This window comes from Grampus griseus (genome assembly GCF_964374135.1).
Source record: "Grampus griseus genome assembly, chromosome: 16".
NCBI lineage: Eukaryota > Metazoa > Chordata > Mammalia > Artiodactyla > Delphinidae > Grampus > Grampus griseus.
Genome location: NC_139010.1, coordinates 85,452,280 through 85,480,229, shown reverse-complemented (window position 1 = coordinate 85,480,229; position 27,950 = coordinate 85,452,280). Strand labels below are relative to the sequence as shown.

The 27,950-nt window shown below is 55.8% G+C and overlaps 1 protein-coding gene across 1 annotated transcript; it reads right to left on the bottom strand.

Moving 5' to 3' along the window:
• Positions 1–42: 42 nt before the first annotated feature.
• LRRC27 (leucine rich repeat containing 27) lies at positions 43–27,950 on the bottom strand (the record flags this gene model as incomplete). Its single annotated transcript, XM_082672981.1, is given in 10 exon segments — positions 43–263; positions 595–686; positions 6,707–6,710; positions 6,713–6,828; positions 17,290–17,599; positions 20,183–20,262; positions 20,467–20,523; positions 25,030–25,160; positions 27,731–27,889; positions 27,891–27,950. Coding segments are annotated over 10 exon segments (1,215 nt in total). The 5' UTR covers positions 27,936–27,950.

Below are 27,950 nucleotides of genomic sequence, written 5' to 3'. Positions count from 1 at the left end.
TCGAATCAAAGGTCTTTTCAAGATCAAGCCCTTATTTCACATCTAATCAGACGTTCGGCACAAGAGACTAAGTCGCGCCGACGCTGGGTGACAGCCCGGGGGCCTGGGACGGGCCCGGCGGTGCTGCAGGGCCAGGGGAGGGGCAGCGCCCAGGGAGGGGAGCAGCGCCGCCGGGCGGGAGGAGGGCACTCCTGCCTCCCCAGCAAAGACGGCCCCACGGACCTCGGGCCCCACTTTAGTCAGTCGTGAAAGCTTGATCCCCGCTGTGAGCAGGGTCGGGGGGGCACAGGTGCCGACACCACGTTCTGCCAGCCGACGGGCTGCAAACGGACGCCACGCGGCCGTCACCGTATTCTCTTAATGCAGCTCAGACCTCCTGCAGCCTCAGAATACGCAGCGCAGATGGGGACCCGTTAACCTCACGCCCTGCACAGGGGCGACCCCTGGGGAGGCAGCGAGCTGCCGGCCTGTTTTCCAGGTGAGAAGATGCTCAGTCTGTACCAGTGATGCTCTGTCATTAGCATCTGTAAACGTTTGCAGGTTCTTAATAGTTCGTGTTAAAAAATAGATTCTGAGGCTGCAACAAAGTCGGGCCGAGCGAAAGGCCTCCGGGGAGAGCTGTACCTTGATGGTTTCTGTTCAAGGTCGACCTCAGTTCTAGTTTCATTACTTCATCCTGCAGCCTCCTGGTCTTGGGGAGAAAGGAAGGGGTCAGGTTAGCCTGGCCACGGGGCTGGGGAGGGCGCCGGGTGACGGGTGGGACCTGTCCCCTGGGCCCAGAGCCGCCCTCCCGAGGGGGAGCCCCCCCAGCACGCCTCACCCCCTCTGCTCACCCCGATCCACCAGCTGGGCCAGAAGACGGTGAGATGGAGAACGCAGGGGACCAGGCGGCCAGAGCAAAAGGAGCGGGTCCTCCCGCGTCTGAGGGCAGGTGTGTCTGCGCGGGGCCTCCCCACCCCCGGGGGGCCGTGTCCTCCACGCTCCCCTCCCTCCCCTCGCCGCCCCCTCAGCTCTGTCTCCCTGGGGCATAGCCTGGACCCCCACCTCCAGCCCAGGCCCCCCGAGACCCCTACGCCGCCTCGTCCCCTAAGATGGATCTACCACAATCTTGGGTTAAACTAACACCCAGAGCTTGTGTCGTGAGGCCCAGAGCTTGTGTCGTGAGGCCCAGGGGAACCTTTGCTGCCGTCCACTGAGTACCCACTGCTTCCGGTTTCCTTCCGGCAGAGATGTGTACTCTGTGAGCTGACTGCTCCTTTAAAAACATCCACTTAGTTCCCCAGGCCCGTCCTGTCCTGGGGTCGTCCAAGCAGCCTGGCTCCCCTGCAGACCCTCGGGCCGGGCTCCTCCCCCAGGGTCTCTTCCCCGTCTTGGGAGGACACGCCCGCTCTTCCAGCTCCAGAGGGAAGGGAAGGAACGTCCCCGAGTCCCCGCGTGGTGCCTGGCCCAGTCTCTGCATGTGCCCTGTCCCTCCCTGGGGGCTCCAGGACCTCAGAGCCTGTTTGGGATGGTCTGGGCCCATGGCCGCCCGGCAGCCTGGAAACAGCCTGCTTCCTGAACCTCCCTGGGTTTTCCCGTGAGTTTCCAGAGCATCTCGGAGGTCAGGCCTCTCCGGTCGACCCTAGGGTCTGACTCATCTCTGCTTTCCATCCCTCCTTTTGTCTTTGTTCCGCTTCTTGGGGGATTTGCTCGACCTCATCTGGTGATTCAGGCTTTTTAACTTTTAGCGATTCTGGCTGTACTTTTCACTTAACTCCGAGTTCTCAGAAACCTGAGTGCCCACTCTTGTAGCAGCTGGTTTCCATCACTGCCCAGAGGACTTCAATTCGTCTGCGCGTTTCCAGTCGGCCGTTTTGGTCCCTCCCTTGAGCGCCCAGCGTCCCGGCTCCCACCCACTCAAGGAGTAGATACTGAAATGCCGTACCCACTGGGACGCGGCCCTGCTGGTCAGTCAGGATGGGGGCAGGGGGGCCCACGAGCCAGGGCTCTGAGGGCACTTGTCTCCACCAGTTTTCTTCAGGGGCCCCTTCCCGCTCTCAAGGCGGGGAGCAGGCGTCCGGCCTGATCCTCGTGGCTCCCACGCTCAGGAAGGCATCGGGTGGTGCCCCCCCTTCCGCGGGAGGGCCCACGGGCCCAGACCTCCTTGTTCAACCTCTGAGAGTCCATCCCCCACGCGTCCTGCTGGGTGGACAGGGGAGCTGAGCAGGGTGGCGAGGGTGCTGCGGACCTTCCACCCTCAGCCTCTCCAGTCCTGAGTCAGTGGGCCCCGTGGAACCAGCCATCTCGCTTCTTGCCAGCCTCCCTCTCAGAGGCCCTCATGTCACACCAGCAGGTGGCTTTCTTCCTCCAGAAGCAAGCTGGCCTGTGAATGGTTAGGTTACAGGCTCAGCGGCTGGAACAAAGGCCCAGATGGGGAGGCTGAACCAGGTGCGGCAGTTTATCTGAGGGCTGCTGTCAGCATGGGGACGTTACTCTGCCCCTCACTCCACACTCTCAACCTCAGGGTCTGGGATGGCTGCCCCAGCTCCCACCATCGCCTGTGCATTCCAGCAGGGGGAGGGGAGGACAAGCTCAGGAAGTTCATACACACATCTACGTCTATTCCTGCCCTGCTGGCCCGACCGTAATCACAGGCCGTCGCATATGCTGCAAGGGGTGTTGGGAAACGTGGCCTCTAGCGGGCGGCCCGTGCTCTGTTCGTGATTATGGGAGGAGCTGGCCTCTCCTCTCCCTTTCCTTCGTGCTGAGGAGCTGCCTCACTTTGCTCCTCTCCTGTTGTCCAGCGGGGCCGCAGGGCAGACTGGAGACTAACCCACGAGAAAAGGGGCCACGCGCACCTGGAGGGAGAGCCTGCCGGGCATCAGCTGGCCCTCACCAGATGCAGACCTCCTGGCCTTCCAACCTGATGTGAGCTCCTGGCCGAGGGGCCCACCTTCTCCCACCGGTGGTGCATCAAACGCTGTCGAGACTGTCTTGTGAACCGTGTGCGTGGCTCTCGGGCACGCACACTTCACCCGGGACTTTATTTCTGTAGTTTTCACCCCCCGCCAGAGGGGACGTTTGCTACAGCTGATGAGCCCAGGCTGACGCGTCACCACCCAAGCCCACAGCTGGCCTTAGGGTTCACTCCTAGTGTTGTCATTCCGTGGCTTTGCACAAACGCACAGTGACACGTATCCATCCTCACAGTGTCACACAGAGCAGCCCCACTGCCCTAGCATCGCCGTGCTCCCCGTTCACCCCTCCCTCCCCCCGACCCCTGGCAACCTGGTCTCTTTACTGTCTCCATAGTTCTGCCTTTCCCAGAGTGTCACAGAGTTGGAATCATACCGTAGGCCGCGTCTTCAGAAGCCTCACACAATGCTTCTTTCACCTTGTAATAAGCATTTGAAGTGTTTCCCTGTCTTTCATGGCCTCTTAGCTCATTTTGCACACCGAGTAATATTCCAGCGTCTGGATGGACCACAGTTCATTAGCCCGTTCCCCTACAGAAGGACATCTTGGTTGTTTCCAAGTTTTGGCAGTTATGAATGAAGCTGCTACAAACATTTGTGTGCAGGTTTCTGTGTGGACATAAGTTTTCAACTCCTGTGGGTAAATACTAAGGAGCACAACTGCTGGACTGTATGATAAGAGTACACTTAATTTTGTAAGAAACCGTCACGCTGTCTCCAAGGTGGCTGCACTGCTCTGTGTTCCCACCGGTGGTGAGTGAGAGTCCCTGCTGCTCCTCAGTCCATGGGCAGCTGGTGTGGTCCGTGTCTGCATCACAGCCATTCTAACAGGTGTGCAGTGCTAGCTCCTTGTTGCTTTAAATTGCATTTCCTAATGAAGTACTTTGTTCAGCACTTTTTCATAAGCATATTTAACATCTATGTACCTTCTCCGGCAAGGTGTCGGTTCAGGTCTGTGGCCCATCATTTAATAGGGTTGTTTGCTTTCTTATTGTTGAGTCTTTAAGGGTTCTTTGCTTATTTTGGACAACAGTGGTTTATCAGATATGTCTCTCGCAACTATTTCCTCCAAGTCTGTGGCTGTCTTATTCTTGACAGTGTCCTGCACAGAACAGAATTTTTAAATTTTAATGAAGTCCAACTTACCATTTTTTTCTTTCATGCCTTGATGTTCTATGTAAAAAGGCATCACCAACTCAAGGTCATCTAGGTTTTCTATGTTGTCTTCTAGGAGCTTTATATTTTTGCATTTTACATTTAGGTCTGTGACCCATGTTTTTACAGCTGTATTGAGGTATAATTTATATAAAAAACTGTACATATTCAATGTACACAGTCTGGTAAGAGTGATCCACTTTTAGTTAATATTTGTGACGGGTATAAGGTCTGTGTCTAGATTCATTTTTCTGCACGTGGATGTCCGGGTGGCCCAGCACCAGCTGTTGAAAACACTCTCTTTGCTCTGTTTTGTTCCCTTTGCTCGTGTGTCAAAGATCAGTTGACTGTATTTGTGTGGGTCCATTTCTGGGCTCTGTCTTCTGTGCCATTGATCTATCTGACTCTTCTTTCACCAACACCACACTGTCTTGATTGCTGTAACTCTATAGAAAGTCTCGACGTTGGGTAGCGTCAGTTCTCCGACCTTGTTCTTCTTCTTCAACATTGTGTTGGCTCTTTTGGGTCTTTTGCCTCCATATAAACTTTAGAATCAGTTGGTCAGTATCCACAGAATAACTTGCTGGGATTTTGACTGAGTTTAAGGTGAATCTATGGATCAAGTTGGGAAGAACTGACATCTTGACAATACTGAGTCTTCCTATCCATGAACATGGGCCATCTCTCCATTTATTTATTCTTCTTTAGTTACCTTCATCAGAGCTTTGTACTTTTCCTCATATAGATTTTGTGCACATTTTGTTAGATTTATACCTAGCACCATTTTTGGGGTGCTAATATAAATGGTATTGTTTTTAATTTCAAATTCCACTTGTTCATTGCTGGTATATGGTAAGCAATGGACTTTTATATATTAGCCTTGTATCCTGCAACCTTGTTATAATTGTTTACTAGTTCCAGGAATTTTTTGGGTCAATTCTTTGGGATTTTCTACACAGACAATCATGCCACCTAAGAACAAAGATGCTGAGGAGAAACAGTGAGAGGGGACACCCCTGCCTTGTTACTGACCTTGGGGGAAAGCGCCTAGTTTCTCACCATTAAGTATGATGTTAGTGCAGAGTCTCTGTGGATGTCCTTTAACAAGCTGAGGAAGCTCCCCTCTATTCCCAGTTTGCTGAGGGTTTTTATCATGAATGGGTGTCAGATTTTGTCAAATGCTTTTTTTTTTTGCAGCTACTGATACAATCCTATGATTTTTCTTCTTCAGCCTGTGGATGTGATGCGTCATGTAAACTGGCTTTCAGACGCTGAGCCAGCCTTGCATGTCTGGGGTACATTCCACTTGGTCGTTCGTTATTCTTTTTATACGTTGTTGAATTTGACTGGCTCGTGTTTTGGTGAGGGTTTTTGCATCTTTGTTCATGAGAGAGACTGGTCTGTAGTTTTGCTTTCATGTAACGCCCTTGCTTTTGGTACTGGGGCGATGCTGGCTTCATAGGGTGTTACAAAGTATTCCCTCTGCTTCTAGCCTCTGGAAGGGAGTTGACACAATTTCTTCCTTGAATGTTTGGTAGACTTCACCAGTGAACCCACTGGAAAGCTTATGAATTATTGATTCAAGTTCATTAATAGTATCAGTCTATTCAGATCGTTTCTTCTCCTGTTGAGTTTTGGCTGATGGTGTCTTTCAAGGAATTGACTCATTTCATACAGGTTATGAAATCTGTGAGCATAGAGGTGTTCCCAACACCAAACAGACTTTTGAGTCTCTAATCTGAAGCAGTGCGATGAGACACAGCTGTTCAGAAGCCCTAAGAGCTAGGGTTTCAGGTGTCCAAGAATGAGGTTACTCCCGTCAATGATAGATTTGGAGAGAATAAAGGTTCCTCTGAAGGCAGGGCCGGGAAGGAAAAGAGTCTGAGAAGAGGGGCAGAGTCTGAGCAGGGTGGGGTCTCTACGAAGCACCCCAGCCCCTGCCTGTGTTCCTTCCCCCCCATCCCTGTGGGCCCCAAGAGAGGGGACAATAGTGACAGAGCCCTCGGCGGGCGGTGCGGACGATGCTGCTAGCCCTGGGGCAGCAGACCCGGGAGAGGGGCTCTGGGCCACCGCACCGGGGTGAGACACACGGCTCAGAACAGGCCCACGAGCTGGGGCCTGGGTGCTGGGAGGACAGGCAGGTGCTCCTGCGGCTGGGAGAGCGAGTGCCCGCGGGCAGCGGGGGCAGCTGATGGGGATGCGTGGAGGCCTGGGTGCTCGCGGGGAGGGCGGGGTGGGGGTGGGGTGGGCTGACTATGTGCTGGGCAGGGCAGGAAGGTGTCTCCTCCATCTCTGCGTCACTCTCGTGACGGCGGACACTCCAGACACGCAGTAGGTGCTTATCTACGTCTGTGGGATGGACGGATGGACGGACTGATGCTGGTGGCAACCTTCCTGCCACACAGACGTGGGCGTGCCGGGAGGACCACAGCCGCGGGTCCGTCCAGTGGTGCCGGCACCCGGGGGCGCACGCTTGCGGGAATGTTTCCTTATCCTCTGACCACCCGTGATGCTGGGAAGACTCCACAAGTTTAGAGAACGTGTGGTTCCCTTCGAGTTTTAATCAAATCTTATTTTCAAGTCGAGCTGACAAATACTTAAAATTTCCAAGTCCTGCGTGGCCCTCCCTATCTCCTCAAGAGGTGCCGACCCTCGGAATCTGCTTCTTCGTTCCCGCAGTTGCTGGATGTGCTGTTTCCGCTTTTCCTCTCGGAAGGCACTGGGGAAACAAAGGGCAGCGAGGAAAGGATTCTACCTGAACACGGAGGGAGAATTTTCCCTTTCTCCTTCTGGCCAAAACAGCAGTCCCGGGGCTGGTCGGCCGGCCCCCGGTTGGGCACCAGCCCACAGACGGACAGACTGCCTTTACCGCCCCCTCCTGCACTCACAGCTGCTAGACCAGCTCACGAAAGATGTTGCACACCGAGGACACTGCACGCTCTGCACGCGAAGGAGGAGGTGTGTCTTTGTTTTCATATGAAACACACAGCTTTAATAAACCCTCAAAGAGAGGAACAGAGCACGGCATCAAGTAGGATTTTAGACACGTCTGCTCAGTATGGCCCAGAGCCCTCCCGCGGGATGTCGGGCGCTCAGTGGGAAGGGCGGCAGAGCCTGGTGGGTCCCCGGCCGGGCCTCCCGAGACCCCGCCCCACCAGCACAGCGGCCTCCTGAGGCCTGCAGGACAGACGCTGGGTGAAGGGCCTGCCCGCCCAGCATCTCAGAGCCCAGCTCTCAGGAAATCCTGTCCACGGCGCAGGGGCGTCCGTGTAGATGTCGTCTGCTGTGGCTTGCTGAGGGCCCACGCGGGCGACGGAAGTTCCCCGGAGGATGTGAGAGCACATTCCAACCCACGTGGCTGGGTTAGCCCCAGGCGCAGACCTATGACGTTTCCCCGATTTCCAGGGGGGAGGGAGAAGGAATGAGCCCTGTGCCGTCCACAGGCCACAGCATGATGACCTTCCCCCAGGCCCTCAGACCAGAGCTGGTGCCCGTGGTGGGAGCAGCGCCAGGGCCCAGGGCAGGCGGGTCCCCCCACCCCGAGCCCCCCGGTTTACTTCAGCTCTGGCCTCTGAGCCCATGGAGGTGCCTCCCTGCGGTGGGCCTGGTGCAGACGGGGGCGGCGGGAAGGCGGGGAGGGCAGCGCGGAGCCCCCGCGGTCATTCCTGGTGCGGACTCTGGGTCGGCAGGGGGCCGAGGGCAGAGCGCCCGGCGGCAGGGCAGCATCAGCACAGGAGGACGAGGGCTCGCCAGGACCCTAAGCAGCCGCTGTCCCGGGGGGGCGAGGGGCGGAAAGGGCGGCGATCTAGGGGTCGAGTGGACACTGCGGGAGTGAGAGCTGCAAAGTGGCGGCATGGCGGCTCTCCTGCTTTTTGTCCCTGAGTGTACCTGGACCTGCAGGAGGGGCGCAGGGCACGCCGGGGCTGAGGTGGGGGGAGCGGGAGAGATGCATCTGCAGGGGGAGGTCGGAGGGCGCCGCGTCCAGCAGAACGGAACGAGACCCGGTACCCACCTCATTTCCTCACTTGCTTGCAATTATTTCTCTTTGCTTTGTTTCAGTTTCCCAGGCGAATGCATCGGTATTTTCTCATGACCTATCAGGTCAGTGGCAAAGGGAACCTTGGACGCCACCTGGAAACGCAGCGAGAGGGTTTCAGGAATCCGGGAATGCACAGCCGCTAACACCAAGGCGGCTTCGGGTGCAGCACACTCGTGCCCCACACGCTGGGGTCCCCAACCCTTGGCCTGGGCTGGCCGGCGGTGCAGGGTGAGGGCAGAGCGCAGGACACGGGGCAGGTGGACGGCTCCTCAGCGGCCCGGGGGCGCCAGCGCAGCAGATGGAAACACTCTGCAGGGGCCCCACGCCTCTCGTACGGCCCTGTGTTAAATCACTACGTCAAGCTAACACACGAGGGCTCACACCTGACTAATAAAGTGGGGAAAGCAGAAGAAGCCTCGCCGTCGGAAAACCTGAATGACAGATTCACCAGCTTGGATCAGTGGCACAACAAACTGACACAAAGCAACTGAAAACGTGCAGGAAGTAACCCAGTGCTGGCTTTTCTGCTACAGTAAGACTGCTGTGACTCCGGGTGCGAAGGAGGGCCTCCTGCACGCGTGCGGGCACGGCTGGAGCTCAGGTGCGTCCCGCTAACTAGCCCCCTACCCCCATGCCCGGTGCCCAAGGCCAGGCAAGCTCCGATGCTCTCAGGGACCCTGCGAGCTCCAGATGGCCACCGTCCAGCGCCTCCTGCAGGATGCTTTCTTTGCCCTCCCCAGCAGCCGCCACAGGTTTTACTGGGTGGAGGGGCCATGTCCAGGGGCAGAGAAAGACAGGGTAGTTCTGTCGTGGTTCTGGAAACTCTCCGTAAGAATTCACAGACCACCTCAATTTATTTTGAAAACAACAAATTCCTTAAAACTTGTAGGTTGCAGCATTACACAAAATATGTTGAAATAGCGCTACAAATGCTAGCGAATTCCTCATTTCTAGGGCCCGCGGACGTCACACCTGGATTTCTGGTCAGCTGGACCTGGTGTGTCTCATCTGGATTTGCTCACCCACGTCTTCAAAGTGGCCCCCGTCTCCCACCCGATTCCCCTTTCCCTGGTTCTCTATCTACCAGGTCTGCCTTTCCAGAGCCTTCCTTTTCCCTCCTCCCTCCTTGGGCCACAACTGGATGTCTGGTTGGAGCCCTCCTGCACCCTGACCTCCTCGGCTTCCACGCCAGGCCCCGTGCTGCTGAGGGTGCCCAACACCCTGCTGCTGGGGGTATGTCCTCACTGCTCTGCTGGGGTGCCCGGGGCTTCCTGAGGGCCTGTGACCTCTGCCACGTCCCACCCCAGCCATCCCGTGGCAGCCTCGTCCTGCCCCGGGGCCCTGGTACGATCCCGCCTTCAGCGCCAGAAACCGGGGGCCCTGCGCCCATGTAATGAGGATGTGAGTGGAAACACACCAGGGCCCTTGACCAGCGCTGCCCGCTGCTGCCACCACCCCCGAACGGACAAGCCTGAGAACCAGACCGAGCCTGCGCTCCTCAGGCCGCTTTAGACCTGTGCTTGTCTGTCTGTCTGTGGGTCAGGGCAGCTCAGCTGCTGCAGGGACAGGGCGCGTGCGGGTCCTAAGGAGGCGAGGGGGATCAGAGCAGGGCTTATCTGCCCGGTCACCTCTAAGCGGGTTACCAGGGCGGGACCTGTCCCGCCTGCGTCGTCAGCTCCACCCCAGCACCTGTCTGACTCTTAGAAGGACCTAGCGCCAGGGAAGGCTGGGAGAGAGGAGGGAGGATGGAGGGCGGTGGATGGGCGGGGGAGGGGAGCAGAAACCACGTCCGACCTTTCCTCTGCTCTGCTCCCCCCGATGCTGCCAGGCTGCAGACGCAGCAGAACTGAAACTACCTGCTGGCTGCCTGGGAGCCGGCACACACGCTGTCATTAATCAGGGTTCTCCTCAACAGTGCTCCAACACAGGGAAAAGAACTAAAGCCACTAGGTGTACTTCCTAAAGTCAGACATTTATCTTTAAAACCTTTAAAAGTATATGATTTGGACTGAAACCCCAGCCATATCTTACTGTTATCACAAAGTACAGAGGAGGGAGGGCCTTGCACCCTGCGGAGCAGGCGAGGAGGACGGCGCCGTGTTAGTGGCCGAGAGTGGCTCGACCCTGAGTTTTTTGTTTTGTTTTGTTTTCCTTTTTGGCCGTGCTCTGTGGCATGTGGGACCTTAGTTCCCTGACCAGGGATAGAACCCGGGCCCCCTACACTGCAAGTGCAGAGTCTAAAGCACTGGACAGCCAGGGAAGTCCCTTGACCCCGAGTTTCATATGTTGAGCGTCAAGCAGACGAGGGCTATTCTTCAGGCCAATAAAATGGATCCAGAGGCCACTGGCACAGCTGCCGGGTTTAGAGCATCGTGGAAAATGAAAACGCAAGGCTTTTTAAAAAGGGGGTGATGAGTCAGGAGGCTCAGGCCCCCTGCCCATGCGGGAGGAGTCTTCCCTTCCCTTCCTGCTTTCAGGCTCCGGGGGGCAGGACGTGGGCGACCCCACAGAGCACAGGGGTGCAGCCGGAACGCGGGAGGGCCTGGAGCGGCCGGGGGACAGAGGATGCGGTGGGCATGCAGACGATGCTTTTGTGGGTTCCACAAACCCACGTCTTTGTACGACAGGCCTGTGATCCGACTGCTTTATTTCTGTGAGGCGGGACACCGGAAGTCTTCCAAGAAATCAGTATTTTTAACTTTACTAGACATTTCCAAGCAGCTGACGCCCTGGCAGCAGCAGTGGCCAGAAGCCTGCTGCCCGAGGCCTCTGTTCTGCCGGCCGCTTCACGAGCGGTGCTGGTGGGTGTTTACACCCGGAGCTCCGAGCAGCCAGGCTTCTTTTCTGAATTTACTGCCACTGGGGCTTCCTCACCTGTGAACTGCCTGTCCTACACTTTGCCCGTTTCTCTACTGCATTCTTTAATTTAAAAAATCTACTTGTGGTTTTTCTTTATATTTTAGATATTAATCTTTTGTTACAAACATACGTCACAAATATTTCCCCCTATCTTTTGACTTTAATTATAGTATTTTAGGCCATATAAAATATTTAAGTTTTATGAAGTAAAGATTTCCTGCTGTGAGTTTCAGAGCTTCTAAATTTCCTATCTAACTTATGGGATGTTGTGCTACTCCAGTTATACAGACATTTGTCAATTTCCACGCTGTAAAACACAGTGACCATGTTTCTCTGTAATATACAAAAATACACACAACGGGATAAGCTGCTTCTTGCACAGCATCACAGAAGTCGTTTCTAGCTGGAGTGACCCACATACAAAAGACAGTTCGCGCCGGCAACGCCGCGCCCATGGGCACTGCAGCCACGTGACAGAAGCAACTCTCGCATTTGTGGATGGACGGACGGAGAAGAAAATGAGCCCGTCCACACGATGGAATATCATTCAGCCTTAAAAAGGAAGGAAATTTTGACACAGGCTACGATACAGATGAACCTTGAAGACGTTATGCTCAGTGAAATGAGCCAGACGCAAAGGGACCAATGCCGTGTGATTCCACCCACAGGAGGTCCCCACGGGAGCCAAATACAGAGACAGAAAGTAGAGGGCGGGGCTGGGGGCCGGGGGAAGTGGGGTGAGGACTTGGTGTTTAACGGGGACAGAGTTTCCGTTTGGGAAGACGAGAAGGTTCTGGAGACGGATGTGGTGGCGGCTCCACAGTGGGAATGTCCTAAATGCCTCTGAACTGTGCATGTAACGACGGTCAAGGCGGCACGTTTCATCATGTGTCACGCGTATTTAAGCCCGAGTGACCTGCAGTGGCTCCCCATCCGACAGCCACCATGGTCATAATGATGCTTAAATACCACCCTGGAGGCGGGAGGGGGGAGAAGGTGCACCAGTCTGCCCAGAGCTCCAGCTGCCCTGGGGGTCCGTGGTCTCTGGGGGTCATCTTAACAATCCTCTCTGTGGTCTGGGGGGAGAGGAGGTGCCCTCGCTGCCATGAAGAGGCTGAGGGGGCCTGGGCAGAGGGGAAATCGCCCTTCCGCTGCAGTCATGTGGCGTGTGGCCTGGACTGGGGACCGAGTCCAGCCTGGGAGCCCTGAGCCCGCCATCGTGAGCCCCTTCTGTCCACCCCGATCAGCACCCAGGAAGCAGGAGCGGCTGGGGACCAGGCAGAAGGACAGGAGGCCAGCATGATCGCGTGTGGCCGGTCCCAGAAGCCAGGGCCGGGCTGCCTAGGGGTCTGGTGGGACGGGGGCGCCTGCATAGTCCGGCCAGCGGGTGTCTGGAGCCCAGGAGCCCGTGCAGGTCGAGGCAGACGTTCATGTCCCACCTCTGCTCTGAAGACACACAGACGGGGGCCCAGCAGGTAAGGGCAGAGGAAGCGGCGTGCAAAGGCACCGGGCAGAGAGGAGGGACAGCAGGGAGGCTCCGGGCCCTGGCGAGGGTGGGGTCGGGGTGACTTCGTTATGCCGGGCTCACGAGCAGGGGTGAGGGGCTGCCGTGATCAGAGCGGGAGCAGAGCGAGGAGAGGCCTGGACACCAGGACAGAGCCGCCTCGGGGAGCTCGAGCACAGAGAGGACCGGACAGGCCTCGGGACGGCCCTCTGGGTGAGGACAGACAGCCTCTCACCGGACCTGGGAACAAGGAGGTCAGGGGAGTCCCCAGGAGGGCACAAGCAAAGCTCCCCCAGAGGAGGGCGAGGGGCAGTGACGCTCCCTCCACGTGGCCAGCCGGCCTGAAGCCGACGCAGGAGGAGTGCGGGGCGGCTGTGGGGGGGCGGCTGGGGTCCGAGTGCCACAGGGAGGCTCCCGGGAGGCCAGGAGTGGGCACTGGGGCTGCAGAGGGGTGGCTGGTGGAGGCCGGGGAACAGGGAGGACGAGCCCGGGCCAGTGCGGGGTGCTGGGAGGCCCACTGGTGGCCTGCTTTCTAAGGGGAGGTCGCTGCTGGCTGAGTGGCAGAGGCCGGTGAGCGGTCAGGCTTTGCAGAGCAGGCAGCCTCCTTCACCCGTGAGCCTGGACACAGGCAGCCGCGCCACCCCTCGGGGCTGAACGGGCTGCCCCCCGCAGACGTACCAGGTTCCTCCGTGGGGTCGGGAGGTGGCTGAGCCCCTCCCTCCTCCTCTGCATCCTCCTGGGCCAGCACCCTCCACTCCTGCAGTGCTTGCCTGTCTCTGGAGGACACAGCGGAACACGGATGTTGTCGTTAAAAGCAGCTTCGTGCGCAGCTTACAAAGATTTCTTTTAAGATTTTCTTTGACGTGGTCTAAAGAAAGACCATTTTTAAAGTCTTTACTGAATTTGTTACCCTATTGCTTCCGTTTCATGTTTTGGTTTTTTGGCCGCGAGGTATGTGGGATCTTAGCTCCCTGACCAGGGATCAAACCCACACCCCCTGCACTGGAAGGTGAAGTCTTTACCACTGGACCTCCAGGGAGGTCCCTACAAGGATTTCTACTGTCACTTTTTTTTTTTTTTTTTGCGGTACGCGGGCCTCTCACCGTTGTGGCCTCTCCCATTACGGAGCACAGGCTCCGGATGCGCAGGCTCAGCGGCCATGGCTCACGGGCTCAGCCGCTCCACGGCATGTGGGATCTTTCCAGACCAGGGCACGAACCCATGTCCCCTGCATCGGCAGGCGGACTCTCAACCACTGTGCCACCAGGGAAGCCCATCTACTGTCACTTTTAAAGCTTCACACAAAAGCCCTTCACTCCTGATCCCGTGGCCGGACACACGGGCAGCTTGGGGGCTCCGAAACGCACGTGTGGGCAGAGCTCCCTGGATGGGGACAAGCCAGGCCCCGCCCAGCCCCTGCCCAGTGAGGCACCAGGACACTTTTCAGGGAAGGCCTGGTCGGGGCCGTGGCCATGAGCTCCACAGCAAAGGCTTCAGGCATTCACTGGTCTGCACGGGGCCCAGGGGATGCTGACCGGTCCACTTCCTCTCAGACGCCCGAGCCTCACCTAAGAGCGTGAGCCCTGTCTCTCCAGCCCCGTCACCCGCGGTGTCACTGTGCTGTTGGCTGCGTCTCGCCCGCTGCACCGCGAACCGCCCACGGCAACGCCCAGGGGACTCGCTGCCCACGCGGGCACAGAGGCACCGCAACGCTGGGGAGCCTCTGAGCTGAACAGAAGCCACCCCTGCCCAGGCTGCGGCTGTGGCGACGGGGCCGGGACGGGGCCAGGGCTTCACCCGCCACACGCTCTGGGTCTGGATGCTACGTCTCCAGCCTGGGTCTCCACCTGCCTGTCTCACCCCATTCCTGGATCTTCCACGGAGTCCCATGGTCAGCGCCCTCCCACCCCACCTGCACATCTGGCCCTCAGTCTCCCCTCTCAGCAGAGCCCTCCATCGTGGGCCCAGACCCTGGCCACCATCCCAGACTCGCCCTGGCCTCTCCCGCTGCCCGCGTCGGGGGCCCTTTGGTGCCCAGGGTCACAGCTGGGCCCTCCTGGGCTCTGGCCGCTGCCCTGCGAGAACCTCTGTCCTATCTCCACGATGAGGCAGGAGATCGGTGTCGGCAGAATCTGGCTACGTGCTCCCCCAGCTCCAGGCCCGAGGGAGGGCCGGGCACCCCCTCTGCACCCCTGCAGAGCCCGCCTCGCCTGCGAGGCTGCTTCCCGAGCCCCCAACCCAAGCCGGTGCCCCGCGTGGAACTGTGGCTCTGTGACATCAGGGGCAGTGCTCCTGGGCGCAGGGGCCTGTCTTTGTCTCTGCCACCTCTTGGGAAGTGGGCTGGAAGGTTCCTCAAGAGGCACAGGGCAGCGTTCTCAGGGGCACAGGTAACCAGGAAGTGTGACGTGCTCCGCGGGGCTGTGTGGAGACTAAGCCACTGGACGGGGTCCCCACGCTGTTGCCAAGGAGGCCACCGAACGTGGTCTCGGGGCCCACGGCACAGAAACCACGGAGAGAGCTGCTGCTCGCCCTTTGATTCAAGAGCTGCCCTCAGCGAAGGCGGGCGGCACCCTGGGCACTGGGGAGCCCGAGCTGGGGGGAGGGGCACGTCCTGCCCGGCCTCCCGAGGTCCCCAGCCAGGTGCCCACCCGAGCCAGAGGGTGTGGATGGTGGCCGCGGGGGCAGCTGAGCCTCGGAGACAGAGGTGCTTAGCAAGTGGCGGGGGGGATGCTGAGCTTCCACAGCCGGGCAGCAGCGGGACCTGCCTGGATGCGGGGCAGAGGGCCGTCGGGACGCACAGCGAGGGCCCACTCCCGCCCTGCAGCCTGGACTCCCGCAGAGGGACACTCTGGGGCGTGGCCCGCGACCACCATGGCCCCGGGGGCCCAGGCCATGCAGTCACATCTGAGCCTCGCTGTCGGATGGCTGCGTCCTTGCCGTCAGGATGCCAGCTCCAGGGCAGGGCCACCATGCACCCTGACCAGGTCTGAGGGCCTAACGTCACCCAGCCTCTCCCTGAAGGACATGAAACCCGACTTGAAAAGCACGTCTGGTGTCGGGACCACCACGCTGGCCCATTAGAACACGTGCCCTGAGGACCGTCTGCATCCGCAGGGTCCCAAGAGAAAACACTCAGGCGGGTGATGTCAGGAGGGTCTATTCGCAAGGTGGAGCAGGGGCCCTGCTAGGAGGACGGGCGGCAGCCACCCCGGGGCCCTGGGGTGAGGGAAGGAGGGGCTGCCGGCACCCAGCAGCGGGAGCGGTGGGCAGGGCAGAGGGACCCTGCCTCCCTCCCCGCTTCTCTCTGACCTCCCGCCGGAGCCCCCCCTGGCCGAACACAACCAGAAGGTGGAGGGCGCCGTCCACGCCAGCCGGCCTCGCGGGCCCAGAGCGTGGTGGAGACAGGCAGTTGGTGGGGCTGGAGGACAGAGGGGACAGAGGGGACAGTGAGGACAGGGCCCGAGCTGGCCCCGCACCGAGGCCGACCAAGCCAGCAACAGCCCCGCGGGGCAGAGGCAGGAGTGCACCCCCCCGACAGGCACGTTATTTTTAAGCCACTTTTCTTAAACAAGACCTGTAAGCTGGGTGATTGACAGGAGAGGACGGGTAGAGGAAGACCAAGGGACCAGAGGAGGAAACAGGGCAGAGGCGGGGCGGCGAACTTGAGGGCCTGCAGCCGCCCAGGGCACACGGCCCGCGAGGAGCAGCTTCCAGGCGAGGCCAAGCCCGCCCCGCTGCCCCCGACCTCACCTCCTGCGCTGCTCCATCTGGGCCGATACTCTCTTCCGGCAGGCCGGTGCGGCCCTGGGTCTGCTGCCATGGGGCCAGCTCGGGCAGGACGCTCTTGAAGGAGGGCGTCCTTGTCCTACGATGATACCAGGGCGTCAGCCGAGCACCGCACTGAACCCCGTGACGGCCCCGAGGGTGAGTGCAGGGCCGCGGGCTGGCTGCCTGGAGATGCCCCGACGGTCACAGACAGTTGCCACCCCCAGAATCCACAACGTAGGCAGGGTCGGCCATCAGGGCCTCCACCCCGCTCCCCGGGCCAGGCCATGGCTGGACCTACACCTGGGACCGGTGAAACCGTGCCATGCCGGGAAAAGGCTCGCACTGACTTGGATGAGGTACAACTTGGTTTCGGGGGTCTGTGGGCTGCACACCTCCAGCCCTCCCAGGGCTACGGCCAGGTAATCACACTTGAACAAGGTTTTACTTTGAAAAATTTTCAAACCTACAGAACAGGTGAAACAACAGTGCAGTAGACACGTGCACACCTTGCACGTGGATCAAAGCTCTTTAATCTGTTTTCCAATAGTGCCCAATGGCAGCCTTCTCAGACGGGCCCTTCCTCACTGTCCCGCCACAGACTTTTACCAGACACGCGGGGCGTGTGTTCACACCATCTGCAGGGCCACAGACCGGAGTGGCTGCTAACCATGTTCTGTGCCCTGGACGTGACATCACCGCCCTTGCCGACGTATGAGCTGTATTCCCCAATGTTACTGGGTCACGTTCTCTCTGTATATTCACACATCCACACACGTGTGCACACCCCCACACCCCCCCACACACACAGGATTTGAGTTTTTCTCTCGTGTAACCTCTTCCTCTGAGCCTGTTTTCTGGGTAACTTTAACCTAAACCAGGCCTGGCATCTGCCGTGTAACGAACGATGGTGACGTGGACATACGTCCACCCGACGTCTTAACAGAGAATCACAAAATGATATTACAGCCGCGCAGAGATCAAGAAAGTACACCTTTGCTTTCAACTTTTACCTGAAGACGGGTCTCGGGCGGGGTCGCCGCTTCTCCTTGTCGCTCAGCACCGCCGTGAGGGCTGGGGGCAGCTCCGCTGGCAGGCGCTGGCGCTCCAGAACCTCCGCTTGCTGGTTCTCCACGATCTCCTGCCTCAGCTTCCAGAAGCGCCGGATCTCCTCCTCGCTCGGCCAGTCCTCCGGAGGCTCGGCGGACCTTCTGCACTCACGCAGGTCTAGTTTTCCCACAGGTGGGAAAAAGCCTGCCTTTTCTGTTACCATGGTTCCCTCTGCCTCCTGAGAATGAATGGCTTCTTCGTTGGGCTCACGCTCTGCGGATAAATCCACCAGGGGAGGTGGCGCCTCACTTACGCTCATCTTTTTAACTGGGGAAATCGACAGTGAATAAAAGGCCATTTTAGTAGACTGTACGTCCACGCCTGAGACGCGTGCAAACCTGGAGCCTGCTCCCTGCGCAGAAGGCTGGGTAGGGGCTGGTCCCTGTGCCCCAGGCCCTCACACCGCACATAAATCCATATAAATGAAGATATTTGCCCCATCCAGACCTTCTAGTATCTGCTTCTAATCGATGTTCAGCCCACACGCCTGTATTTTCTGCTGCAATGCTTTTGCTGCCTTTTAAACACTTTGGTCTCTAGTAAAGGTATGTGAGAGGAAGTTGGCCCACGGCGGATTCATCCACAATTTGTGCCAGATCCCCCGTCGGGCGTCAGGGCCACAGCTTCCCAGGGACGGGGTCACCTGGCCTCACAAGGTCTCCTTTCCCTGGACGTGCAGGGACACAGACGTGCTGACAGCCCGGTGGCCTGGGCCTGGAGCTGTGCTGAGGGTGTGAGGGTGTGAGGGTGCGGGGCTTGCCCACCAAGCCTGGCCTCGGCCCTGGGGCAGGCTCTCTAGACCCAGCAGCCCCCTGTGTTCTTAAACACATTGAAACAGCCTTGTCCTGTCCAAGTTACCTTCTTGTACGGAGTGAATTCATTTTCAGCCTTTCAGTCTAATTTATTTAGCTATTTTCTACCTTTTTTTTCTAGTCGATTATGTATCTATTATACTTGAACCAGTATAGCCCTCTTTGTATAAATACATATAGAAACTACAATTGGGGTTGAAAGACAATGGGTTTTAATTACACAATAAAATATTAAATTCTACAAAATATGTTCAGTGTCAGTGGTTTACAACTTTGTTTCCTGAAGCAAAAACTTTTCTTTCACATTTTTCGGAGAGTGTGGAATCCAAACAGGAGAACCAGGTGAGCACCTGGATGTCACGTGCTGGCATGACTGCAACCGCCTCATGGGACCCCAGGCCCAGGTCTCCTCCCAAGGGACCCCCGAGGGCGGCCGAGCAGGACACGCTGTGTCTGCACCAGGCACGGCACACGCGAGTCCAGGATGGCGAAGTCCTGACCACTACACGCTGGGGATCAGTGTTTTTAAAGAAAAACAGTTCACAAAGTGGGCAAAGATATGCTTTAAAAAATCCTAAGGAGTGACTAGAAATGAATGTATTTGTCCAATTTGCTTGTGGACAATCGACTTAGAGCCAGAGGCGAACTGGACCCATAGTGACACCAAACAGAAGGAGGGTGAACGCCAGCAAAGATAGTTTTTAAAGTCAAGCAAAACAGAAAAACACAAAAACTGTAAACAGGGACTTCCCTGGTGATGCAGTGGTTAGGAATCCGCCTGCCAATGCAGGGGACACGGGTTTGAGTCCTGGTCCTGGAAGATCCCACATGCCACGGAGCAACTAAGCCCGGGTGCCACAACTACTGAAGCCCACGTGCCTAGAGCCCACGTGCCACAACAAGAGAAGCCACTGTACCACAATGAAGAGCAGCCCCCGCTCGCCACAACTAGAGAAAGCCCACGTGCAGCAAGGAAGACCCAACGCAGCCAAAAATAAGTAATAGGTAAATAAATAAATTTATAAAAACAAAACCAAACAAACTACTGAAAATTAAACAAAAAGAGAAAAAAGATGTATTACTTCTAAGGGAAAACCAGTAAGACTGCTGACTTTTCGACAGACAGTGGAGTCCACAAGACAATAAAGGTATTTCTAAAGCAGTCACGATGCCTAAAGTCTAGGAGCCTATACAGTCTGCTAAAACAACCTTCAAAAATGAAGGTAGGGCTTCCCTGGTGGCGCAGTGGTTGAGAGTCCGCCTGCTGATGCAGGGGACATGGGTTCGTGCCCCAGTCTGGGAAGATCCCACATGCCGCGGAGCGGCTGGGCCCGTGAGCCATGGCTGCTGAGCCTGCGCGTCCAGAGCCTGTGCTCCGCAACGGGAGAGGCCACAGCAGTGAGAGGCCCATGTACCGCAAAAAAAAAAAAAAAAAAAAAAAAAGAAGGGAAAATAAAGATGACCTTTTAAAATCCTGAAATAATTCATTATAATAAGACTCCATGTAACACAAAAGACAGATCTTTAGGCCAACACCGTCAGCCCAGATGGAAGCACGAAACTGCAAGAAGAGATGAAGAGCACCAGAAGGGCGGCCGTGTGAGAAAACGTAAGTAAGACAGTTCAAAGAGTCTCTACTGGATCCATTACACATATCAAAGCAAAATTCACGAAAACAGCAGCACAGAAGACAGGAAGGAGGCAATGGAGCTAACCGTTCACTGGAGAAGGAACAGAAATGAACACACAACAGCTGTCCACATCCACATGGACAAGCCTGGAAGACATCGTGCTGAGCCCCCAAACGCCAGGTCACCAAGAATACGCAAGGGATGATGCAACTTAGAGAAAGTTTGAAAGGAAGGCCCTTTAAACATGTATTGTGTAGGGATAGTAAGCGGTAACGCTTTCAAGGAAAGCAGTGAAGGATGAACAAAAGTCACGCTGGCCTGGGGGGAGGGGGCAGGTGGACTCACGAGCACACCTGGGTCCACAAAGGCCTGATGCCGGTCTTCCTTGAGCAGCAGGTACAGGGCTCCGCGTTTGCATTGCTCGTACTCTGTGCTCACATGTAGGACACATGTCACAGCAGCAACAGCTCTTGCGATCGGATCTGTGTTGTCTCAGGGGCAGAAGGATGGCGTGGAAGGGATTTAAAGCATCGGCTGGCCTTCCCTGCTGGGTCAGGCCTGAATTTGCATTACAGGTCTGGTAACTGCAGAAGGCCGCATTTAAAACTATCTTTTATTTTATTGTTTTAGCACATACAGCTCCACAGGTAACATCTTGATAGGATTTCTTTCTAAAAGCAAAGTTTTCAAATGCCTTTAAAACAAAACAAAAAATATGTAATTTAAAAGCAGAAAATCAAATGACCATCAAATTTCTTCACCTGTCTTCTCTTTAAGGGAGCGGCTTCAATGCAGACGTTTAGCCCATGCTCTGCCCCCACCAGCAAATAGACTCCACGTCTCAGCATCTGGTCAGGCTCTGGGCCTCAGCACTGCGGACACTTGGGACCAGGCAGTTCTTTGTTGGGGGGACCGTCCCGTGCCCAGTGGGTGTTTAGCGGCATCCTGGCCTCACCCCACTAGATGCCCCCCCCTCCCCAAGCTGTGACAACCACAAGATCTCCAGATGATGCCAACGTCCACTGGGGCACAATCGCCCTGCCTGAGAACAGTCACGGAAGGATGTCCAGGAGACAGAGTATCTGCTCTGCTTAGAGATGAAGAATTCGCACACTAAGGCCTCTTTGAAGTCTCAAAGCCAGGAAACACGGTGAAGGGGTGTTTCTCCCAGTACTTGACCAGGGATCTCTTCTGTCACTTAAGAGCTATTAATATCCCTTACAAGGTTTGGCAAAAGACGTATCACAGACAGGTAGAAGATGTCCAATAAAACTTTACGAACTGAACGACAACGGACGATAAATGGTTCACATTAAACTCTATGTCGCCCCTTTTGTTCGGCTGCTTTTGCTTTTCCACATTTCATCAGGGCTCCGTCGTTATTAATGATCATTTTCTCTTTCTCTGTTGCTTTCAGGGATGTAAAAAGACTTCAGATGCCCTGGCTCATTCAGTGTTTCAGCCACGGGGTGTGACGGCCCCTTCTCCTGGGCGTCCAGGCAGAGGCAGGACGCCCGTCTCCCGCCCTGCTCCACCCAGGCTTCACCGAGAGACTGAGGAATCCTCGGCGCGAGGCACTATTTAATCGCCAGGGACAGTCTGGCGCCCCGCACACCTGCCCTGCAGCAGACACAGCTGCGGTCTCACGAGGGAGGACCTCACAGCCCCGGGAGGGACAGAGAAGCTCCGCCTGCCTTCTCTGTCACTGGGCGTGACGTTCCATGCCCTGAGCAGCCCTGGGAGACCAATGGGGAGCAGAGTGGCCTGGAATGCAGGCTAACCTGTACCCACATCCTCAGCTGTCCTGCAGACAGCCCCCTGCAGACCCCATCAGCAAATGACGCTCCAGCTAGAGGGAGGGACGGTCTCGCGTCTCATTTTCCTTGGAAGGTGAAAAAATTAAAATTCAACACCACACTGACCAGAGTCCCCAGGATGTGAAAGGAGAAAATATAGTTTCACAGACACAGAATTGAGAGCTCTAGTAAGTATTCATTTAAACCAAGTTTAACTTTTTGACTGGCAGCCCTAAAGGAAAATCGGATTACCTGAGGAGCAGACAATTCTCTTTCCCTTTACTGTCTTGGATTTTCCTATTATTTAAAGTTTTTAAGAAGTAAACTTGGGGAATTAAACTTTCCTTGGTAAACACAAAGGCAAATTAGTTAAACATCGTTACTTCAACGTATTGGTTTTGGTTTAGTCCCCTTTTAATTTCGCTAATACAAAAATAGCCAAGGAGGACGGCGTTTGCTCTTCTAAGATTCAACAGGATGTGCAGGCAGCCACGTACCCTGGACCTTCCAACACGCCTTTCTCAAAGCCAAGGATGTTCCAGCCCACTTGTTTGTCTATTTGTTTGTTTGTTTTGGGGGGGGCATGTTAGCCAATTATGAACCTGAAAGTGTACAGGGGATTTTTCCACCTTATATAATAATACATTAGAATATTCTTGTGCACACTTTTAAGTGATAAATTCACAAATACTATCAGTAAACCACTGATTATTGCATTTCACGGACTTTCAACTGAACGCCACACATTATATACTGGCCTGGGGTCACTTGCCTAAGGAAGCACATATACTGATGGGCCTTTGTAAACCTTCTCTCCCTGCTAGCAAGCTTACACATCCAAGACACTGAGAGCGGGAGAATGTGAACACTGGCGTTGTGTTTTTGTTTGCTTGTTTGTTTGTTTTTTGCAGTACGCGGGCCTCTCACTGTTGTGGCCTCTCCCGTTGCGCAGCGCAGGCTCCGGACGCGCAGGCTCAGCGGCCATGGCTCACGGGCCCAGCCGCTCCGCGGCATGTGGGATCCTCCCGGATCGGGGCAGGAACCCGTGTCCCCTGCATCGGCAGGCGGACTCTCAACCACTGCACCACCAGGGAAGCCCTCTGGCATTGTTTTAATTAGGCTTTTTGGAAAGTTTAAGGCTTTCAATAAGCCCATAATTACTTAAAATTTCTAATGAATGTTTCAGCTCTTTAGCAAGCTGATCTAATTTTAATGATATAACTGGTTATAAATCACACGCAAAATTATATCTTAGACGACATTAAGCAGGTGGCTTTGACTGGCAAAGTCAAAGAATTCCAAAATTTGAGACCATGTATTTATTTTAGAATAAAGAATAGTGCTTATGAGCACAAGCCCTAGTTAGTTTTTATCCTTCGAGGAGCAATTACTCTCCAGAACTGAGTGCCATTTTGCTAAGACAGCCATGGACCAGAAGCATGAGACTGCCCTCGACACACCAGCCCAGTTCCCCGTGAAGAGCGGAGCCTCCCCAAGCCTCCCTGACACACACTCAGAGACGCCTGGGGCCACCGGGTCGCGCTGGCGGGGACCAGGTGGAAGCAGAGAAGGCATGGCTGCCTGTCACACTGCCGCTGGCAGACGCGCTGGCCGGAGCTGAGGACACTGCTCTAGGCAACCAGGCGCCGACCCAGTGGGTCCAGGAAGGCCCGGGAGCTCCAGGAAGACAGCTCCCGGGGGTGTCCCCACCCTGCCGGAGACACCCACTTGTCAACAGAAACTAGCTGCTTCCCTGCAGAGCCTGAAAAGGCACGGATGGCGCACGGGGGTTTTCGCTGTTACACAGACAAAATACTCACTTCTTTAAACATACTTTTAAAGCCAGTGAGCAATAGTTCAGGCAAGTGAAGGGCCTCTGCGCCTCTACTCTGCCATTTCACAGGGGCTGCAATGACTCTAGCAGGAAGGGGGTCACCCTTGGACCCCTCTGTTCCTCCCACGCCGTCCATCCCACCTGAATCCCCCGGCTCTCCTGCGTGGACGGCTGCAGCAGCCTAACTGGCCACGCTGCGGCACGCTCACCCCTCCTTTCAGAGTGATCTTAAAGCCCCGTCCCTCCCTTCAAACCGTCTGTGACTTCCTGCCTCTTTCGTGATGAAATTCAAACTAACGATCGCGCCTACCAGCTCTGGTCGACTGCCTCTGCAGGCACCTCCAGCCCCTTCCCTCCTCTGTTCCACCACATGGCCTCCCTGCTGCCCCTCCCATGCCCAAGGACACGGCCACCTCATGGCCCTTGCACGTGCTTTTCCCTCTGTCCAGCGTGCAGTAATGTTAAAGGCGTGTCTGAAATTCACGTAATGAGGTTTCCTAAAGGTTAAGAAGCTGGCATAGAAGGACTGGGCACTGAGACACAGGGGCCAGGAGAGTGGGGTGGCCTCACGCTGCATGTGGCTCCAGGACTGGGGCGTGCTGGCTGACCTGTGGCTGCTGGGAGGGGCGGGTGAAGGGGGTAGGCAGCTTGGCCCCAGTTCTAGAGTGGGAGTGGTAGGAGACGCCCGGCATCGGAGAGGCAGGAATGTGGCTGGGTGGCACAGAGCTTGCTCTGGGGTTTCTGATTTTCCCAGAAAGGAAGAATGACTCATTATTTACCAGGAACCAGCGCAGTTACAAACGGGCCCTTGGGAGCAAAGCCGCTGGTTGAATTCATGGACAGTATTTCTTTTTTTTGTTTGTTTGTTTTGGTTTTTTTGTTTTTGTTTTTTAACATCTTTATCGGAGTATAATTGCTCTACAATGGTGTGTTAGTTTCTGCTTTATAACAAAGTGAACCAGTTATACATATACATATGTTCCCATATCTCTTCCCTCTTGTGTCTCCCTCCCTCCCACCCTCCCTATCCCACGCCTCCAAGTGGTCACAAAGCACTGAGCTGATCTCCCTGTGCTACGCAGCTGCTTCCCACTAGCTATCTACCTTACGTTTGGTAGTGTACACATGCCCATGCCACGCTCTCACTTTGTCCCAGCTCACCCCTCCCCCTCCCCACATCCTCAAGTCCCTGCTCTAGTAGCTCTGTGTCTTTATTCCCGTCTTACCCCTAGGTTCTTCAGTACGGTACTTCTGACCCTTCAGGCAGCTTCATGTGAGGGAGTCAGAGGTGGAACCGGCTGCAGAAGCCGCGTGGACCACCCAGCAGAGGCGCTGTGGTACCGGCGTGCTCCGCGGCGCTCCGCGTCCTAAACTATAACCGTACAGGTGCATTTGGTACCTGCAGCCACCGCACCTCCGAGCTGGCTTTGAAAACGCCATTACACGCTTCTGCTCTACAGTCGACATTCAGTGGGGTGGGGTGTGGTTAGGCAGCCAAAGAACAGGCACTCGGGCATTTGAAGGAGATGATGGTGACCTCCTAACCTGGGAAAAGAAACGTGCAACTCACTTGTGGCAGCCGACCCCAGAAGGCAGCGCTGTGATCCCATTAGAGCGGAGGTGCAGCCAGGTGAGGTTAGGCAGCCCCTGAGAGAAGCGCTTAGGAACCGTGCAGAGGGCGTTCCGCTGACGGTGCGATTGCTGCCACGGGGAGAAAGAGAGAATGTTTTTGTCAAACAACTAAATTTAAAACATGCCACATCCTCAAAGCGCTTCCACTGGTGACTGTAATCATACATGCCAAGTTCAAAGAAAACCCATAACATTTATCCTTAAATCGTTTAAACGGGAGACACAAGTGTCAGGAAAACGAGGCCAGGCCTCACCGCGCAGCTGCTAGAGTGGCTTCCTGGCCTGGAGACGCTGCGTCTCGCCCGGCTGGCAGTTCAGACGCCACCACTGCACACATCACACCTCTCCCATCAACTATCCTTTAACATCCAACTTCATCCCCAAGGGCATCTGAATCCTATTCTCCCTCCCGGGCCCACGCTGCCCAGAGAACGAGGGCAGGAGCCACGCCCGGGCCTTGGTTCTCATGCAAGGAGACACCGAAAAGGAAACCAAAGAACACACACGCTGCGTTAGCTCTGGCGTCCTCTGTGGTAGCAACGGCCGCACAGAAACAGCCAGTAACCATCACGTCAGGAAGTCTGATACGTCACGCGGTGGGCCCTCAGGTCGGATCGTAAATAAGACAGGACAGTACGAAGGGGGGAGGACAGGGCACACGCACACTGACCCTCCCCCCGCGATACGTGCAAGTACGATTTTACAGTCACAGTGCGGCAGGACTGTGGGTGACAGACATCCCTTCTCTAATGCTGTTGATACACGCTGCATAGATTTACATGATCACGTATACTATACACACGTATGTATTTACGTGTCTCTATTTACCAGGGCAGCAGAGTGTAAGCGTTAAGGGCACTGGTCTGGAAGCCAAGCTGCCTGGGTTCAAATCTAGGTTTTGAAAATCTATGAGCTGTGTGACCTAGAGCGAGTTCCCGAACTCTCTGTGCTCCAGAGGCCTGGCCTGTTCCAGGTGCAGCAAGTGAGCAGCGCCTGGCACACAGGGGTGCAGGGAAGCACCAGTCGTCACGACTGCGCTGCTCTATTAAAGCCCGCGGAGCACAGCACGTGGCGCCAGCAGGCCGCTCCTTTTCCACCAGTTTCTCAGCTCCCAACTCTGCTGCCAAGACCACCTTCCAAGTCCCTTCAAGTTTAAGGCAGAAACTTGAGAAACACCGGCTAGAAACCACACTCCACAAATATGCTGAGAACACAATCCCTGAGCAGCTAAGATGCGGCACCGTCGCTTGCTGTTGGCGGCGGACGCAGCCTCTGGGGAGTGAGTGGCGACTGGACACAGTGTGGGGACGCCTTCGCGCCGGGACACTCTTGGCCTGGCCGCCAGGTCAGCTTCAGGCTCTTGCTCTCTCAGCCCCAGCGCTGAAGCCGCAGATCCTGGTAAACACCAGAAAAGGAAATCTCAGAGAGACAAGCTAGCATTTGCCGTCGCCCCACAGGGGCCGGCTTGACTGCATCACACGAGCCCGTCCTCCCTCCTCGGTTCTGTGAGGCCGTGTGAAGATGGGGGTCAGTGTTCCCTGATCATAAGGGTCTCTGGAAGTGATAATGGTGGCTCCAGAGAGTGTTGCTATGGCTGCAAAATGCACCCGTAACCCCTAAAAGTCCACCACGCTGAGTGGTCACCTCACTCAGTGATTTGTTGCCATGGTAGTAAAATGTATATTGACGTTTCTGTTTTCTGAGAAGCATAAACAAAGTTTCTTCATTAAGCCTGAAGAAGGCTCTGGAATGTCCTCCTTCTTTCTTTATGCATGACACTGTTGGGTTCCTTGTTCAGAGCTGAGAGCATTTGCTTCATTAAAAGTGGTGCCTTAGAGGATGACCAGTAATCACTCATGGAGGTCAGTGCTAAGAAGAGAGACTGCAAGACCAGCGCTTGCCTGACGGGAAAAACAGGGCGCACAACACAAATGGGGTTAATAAACTGAGTAGCTGCTTAAAATCTAAGTACATGGCTTTTGTAAAAGCACTCAAAACCGCCAATCAACAGGGTAACAGTGCAACGCGTGGCTGTGTGTACCATGCTGAGGACACTGTGCCTTATATGCTTATCATTTAATTCCCCTAATAACCCATAAATAGATTCTCATTCCCATCTTCCAGGTGAGGACATGATGAGGTTTAAGGAAATTACGTGACTGCTGGGCAGTGACAGAACTGCTGGTGAGGGCCCCTGCCCGTCGCCCCTCAAGGCTGTGTGATGGAACCTTGTTCTAGAAATCGCGGGAGGAGACAGACCCACTAGATTTTAAGCAGGCAAGGGCCGGACCTGGTGAAGGCACCAGAGGCACCGGTAGAGTCAAGCCTGTGACATCTGCAAAGCTGTGGGTGACAGTTTTTACTGCACTTATTTTAGGGGTGTTGTGTTTTGATTAAGAGGCCAAGGGTGTTTTCGGCAAGTCGTCCCCCAAACCCAGGAGAGGACATCAGAGTCTTCATCATCTGTGACATCAGAGGACATCAGAGCAGCACACAAAACCCCAAGTTAACCCTCCTCTATCTCATTCTCGAATTTCTCTCTGAAAGAAAACTGCACGTAAGAAGAGCCTTCAATCACGTCTATGTCGCACATACCTATGTGCGTATGTCGTACCATGCCCCAGAGGTGCCCCACTCACTCCGAGGTTGAGAACTTTAAAGATCGCTCCTAAATGGTGAAGACCACTGTGACTCAAGTCTAAAACTGATGAAGAGAGGATGACCCCCTTGACACCCTCGTGAGCCTCCCTGGAGGGGGACGCAGGTTTGCTCCCAGCCTGCCCAGCGCCGCTCTCCGGGATCAGCAGCCCCACAGGCAGCCTTGCAGGAGCTGCTTCCCTCCATCCGTCAGCCAGGAGG